General features: G+C 39.3%; 1 protein-coding gene across 1 annotated transcript in view; it reads left to right on the top strand.

The window, feature by feature from the left end:
* Nucleotides 1-4,525, top strand: part of LOC109462239 (fibrinogen-like protein 1) — a 9,148-nt gene that overhangs the window by 3,682 nt on the left and 941 nt on the right. Inside the window, exons 2-3 of the mRNA XM_019758775.1 lie at nt 3,220-3,327; nt 3,730-3,946. Coding sequence (XP_019614334.1) covers nt 3,220-3,327; nt 3,730-3,946 — 325 coding nt within the window. The remainder of the gene's footprint in view (nt 1-3,219; nt 3,328-3,729; nt 3,947-4,525) is intronic.

The following is a 4,525-nucleotide window of genomic DNA, read 5'->3' as shown; positions in this document are numbered from 1 at the left end:
CAAGTGAAAGCGCCGAATATCGCGACACATTGATAGTTTGGCCAAGGCCAGTCAAGGCGTTTGAAACACTATTTAAGTAAAGAATCACATGTTTGAAACCCTTTGGTCCAGTTTGTAAAGGCAGTCTGTACAAAATATCGTGTAAGCATCATGAAATACATCAAGTTAATGCTTTAAACTTATACAGTATCTTGAAGAACCGAATTAATGAGTCCCCAAGTCACTCGTTAGGACAAGTAAACAAATAAACTCGCAAACTCGTGCCAGATATTTCCGTCCCCGACCCGTTATTAAGGGAATCCCTGGTATGCACCGAAAAAAGTACAAGATTAAAACTAGAATGGGGAGTTCAGCCTCCTTAATTTTTATTCACTAATTACAAGCAAGCGACACAAATCTGATGTCAAATAAGCAAGGACGTGTTCCATTTATTACGCCATAACAACAGAAGCGGGCATACCCCGTGTTTTCCTAACATGGACATGCTAAATAAATAGATTGTCGCGTAAAAATAATCCACAGTTACCCGGGTATTATGGTCTTTCTCCGTTTGAAAAATGGTTTATCTGTCTCGAGTTAAACATAATCTATGACTTCTAAATGTTCAGGAACTCAGTACATAAGCCCCGTGCATATAGACACAGACCGTAGTAAACTTCGGGTAGGTTGTTGACTGAGAAGTTATGGGTTCCAGGCTGATAACGAAAGAATCGTTTAATCTAAAGGAAAACTAAAATAGTCCACAGTTACCCAGTATTATGGTCTTTCTCCGTTTGAAAAATGTTTTATCTGTCTCGAGTTGAACATATTCTATGACTTCTAAATGTTCAGGAACTCAGTACATACAGCGCCGTGTATATAGACACGGACCGTAGGAAACTTCGGGTAGGTTGTTGACTGAGAAGTTTAATGTAAAGGAAAATTAAAATAGTCCACAGTTACCCAGTATTATGGTGTATATCGGTTTGAAAATGGTTTTATCCGTCTCGAGTTAAACATATTCTATGAGTTCTAAATGTACAGGAACTCAGTACATACAGCGCCGTGTATATAGACACGGACCGTAGTGAACTTCGGGTATGTGAAAATATGTGAAAAATGTACAGTTGGTAGCAGAAAATCATTTTTGTAACATTCAAGGACATACAGGATTCTAAGAGGATAAAAATAGGCTACAGGCGTACTATTGTGTTTGAAAATAAAGTCCAAATACAATACCGCCCTTCACTTGACAGAACGTTTCCTAGCACACGCACTCAAAACGTTTGCAGTGTAACAGCCCTCTTTTCACAGTGTAATCGAATGGGCTTAGACACAAGCCATGTTAGCTTTGACGCGAGAGACGCATAAAAGCTGGAAATCCCTGTCGGGCGCTCTAATTGGTTTGCGTTCTGGGCGCAGGTTATCGTCAAAACCCCTTGTTTAATTGTTCTTAGTTAAAACTCTTTGGTTACGCTTTTCCGCACTTATTTATACTATCTTCACCATAGTTCCCTGACCAAGAACAAATGTCAGAAGCCATCGCTCATTATGCAAATCGGGTGTAATTGGCACCTCAACGTGAAGTTGGAACCTCACCCCTGAGGCGAAGACCCTAAAGCGGAAGCGCGAGAAGCCCCACAAGTTTGTCTCACCCCGATGTGTTTGCATTTTAACACCTATTTGAGGAGGAATCTCGGAAACCTAGAAACGGTCGTAAATAAGTTTGTTACCTGTTACAAAAATTTTCACATAAAATCACATAATCATCTAGGACATAGGCAAATGTGAAATTATGTGAAGCATTTTCACATAAAATAACATTCTGACCTCTTATGTGAAAAAATGTGATTTGAACTTCACATAATTTCACATTTGACTCCTTTCAGTTTGCGGGGTAAAACCGCTTCACATTTCTTCACATCTTCTCACATTTTGAATTCACATTTTTTTTGGCCATCTTTTCGGGTTGTGTGATTTCACATAATCGATTCACATTTTTCAAACAGTTACATTGTTTCACATAAAATAACATTTGACGATTCACATTTTGAAAAAAAATCACATTTTGGGTTTCACATATTTCTAATGGGATTCACATTACATCACATTTTTTCACATTTCATTAAAATTTTGCACGAAATTCACATAATTTTCACATTCATGCACCTGGTAGTGTGAGTTCCCGCTGGGCGCTGGCGGGTTTATGACTTGAATGATCTTCAGCGCTGATCAAGTTTCTTTGTACGAATAATAGGGGGATTAATTTTATATCGTTTGAAGCTTGCGACTCCGCACAGGCTCCGTGGGTCGCAAATTGGAGCTTCTATGGCCGGCTGGATCTTCTCTGGTGTACAATCCCTTTATTTCGGCCCATTTCTACTATTTTTCCAGCGATCCGCGGAGCCTGGTAGAGGCTAGGTAGGTCATAAGAAGACAAAGGTCAAGGTCAAATAATGGCCCCCCGGTTGCTGACTTGGTATTGCAACAGAACCGGTGTTTGTATCTTTTGTCCTGAACATGCAAGGTCTTTGATTTTTGGTGACAGATTTTCCTGTCAGGAATAAATGGTGTAGGTTTTCCCCCTAGCAACTTGTTCAGAAACTGCAGCTGACGTTTTGTAATATATGTAATCTAGGGCAGGTAGAACATCAACAGATACCAATTATGGCAATAATGACCTAATTGCATAATTAATTTAAAAAATGCTAGGATTTGTTAATGGTGAAAAATTTGAATCTTATTATTTGTGACATATATATATATATATATATATATATATGTTAGCAACACTATGGATATACTATGTTGATATAGATGTTATTTGCATAATCAATTAGGACATTTTTTAAATTTAATATTGTTAAACGATAGTAATTTCACACGCAAAATATTTTAATTTTAGTTTAGAAAACCATAATCCCAACTCCTTTTTGGCTTCTCTCATTACCTGGATGTCTAACCTTCATGGACGTATTCTTTCGCCTTATGTTGCTGAATGTATGTCAAGATTTTCAACATGATCCATACAAAACTTCCGGCATTCCTGTCCTACATTACAAATCGGATGGCACCCAGGCTAGTCCTACTTAACGATGTTGGGAGTAATTCATATTAGTCCGAGTGTGTCGTGTTACCAATATTCCCGCCGCGTATCAATGTTTAGGATACTTTATTGTTTATTGTGTCTTTCGCAATCATTACATCGCGACTCCACCCCTGTTACTTACTGTTTCCCAGAGGCAGACTGTGCTGCATATAAAGCCGTCGGACACACGACCAGTGGAGTCTACACACTTGGCCCACCCCTATCCGGGGTAACGGTCTACTGTGACATGGATACTGCAGGTAGATATTGTTTAAAGACACATCCGTTTGTTCTAAACAGACAACTTTTTAACCTTTTGCACACTGAAGTTGGTTGGCTACCAATTACCAAGGTTTAAGTTCCTGAAGTTGAATCAAACGGCCACACAGAAGGCATAACATTAATCCTAGCAATAGACCAGTCCAACTCCACTGTCAACTCGGCCAAATCTTGCAAACGCAACACTAAAACTAAAATATAGGAATGCAAAAGTCAACTTACTTATTGCTCAAACCGCTATTTTGATTGGCCGACGCGACACACAATCGTGTCGGTCTGTTCCAATCGATTTTCACCACAAAGCACCTTCTGTACTGCCATCGTGCAAAAACTACTTTCATGGCGTCATAGCCTTAAAAGTAATGATGCGTGTTTTCCTACAGGAGGAGGATGGACTGTCATCCAGCGAAGAATGGACGGTTCTGTTAACTTCTACCGGTCCTGGGAGGAGTACAAGCACGGGTTTGGGAACAAGAACGGGGAATACTGGCTTGGGAACGAGAACATCCACCGCCTGACTGCTCAGAAGGACTATACCCTGCGAATCGACATGATGGACTGGGATAGAAATAAACGCTACGCGGCATATAACACATTTAGGTTGGTACTCCTCCTTTCTATAAGAAATTTATCCAGTAAGAATCTTATGTATTACTATTAAGTAAATCATCATAGTTAAGAAGGAACTTGGAAATACGTAAAATACACGGAAAAAGGGTTAATCCTAAAAAATATGCTGATGTGACAATCACCATTTATAGATGTTTCTATTTGGAATTTTAATTTGCATAAGTAATAATAATGTTTTAAAATGTCGAAGATAAGGACACTCGTACACATCCACATGATTTAAGTTATTAAAATATACAAGGCTAGAATTGAACATTTCTATTATAAATAATACAAAATGACAACAAAATTTACAAAAGCTCCTAATACTTCATCGAGGAACAGCTTCAGAAGCTACAAAACAGAGCGGGTAGGGTCATATTAGGGTGCGACCGCTACACTTCCAGTGAAACTGTTTTGAACCTGCTAGGCTGGACCACCGTATCACAACACCACACACGGGTCAAGGCTGTCCTCACGTTCAAAGCACTGAATGGTATGACACCTGCGCACGTCTCACAATACTTCACAACATCTGTTTCTACCCACTCACACAACACCCGACACAGT

This window comes from Branchiostoma belcheri, unplaced genomic scaffold (assembly GCF_001625305.1).
Source record: "Branchiostoma belcheri isolate BF01 breed outbred unplaced genomic scaffold, Haploidv18h27 scaffold114, whole genome shotgun sequence".
In the NCBI taxonomy this organism is placed as follows: Eukaryota; Metazoa; Chordata; class Leptocardii; order Amphioxiformes; family Branchiostomatidae; genus Branchiostoma; species Branchiostoma belcheri.
This window is presented reverse-complemented; position numbering and strand designations above follow the sequence as displayed.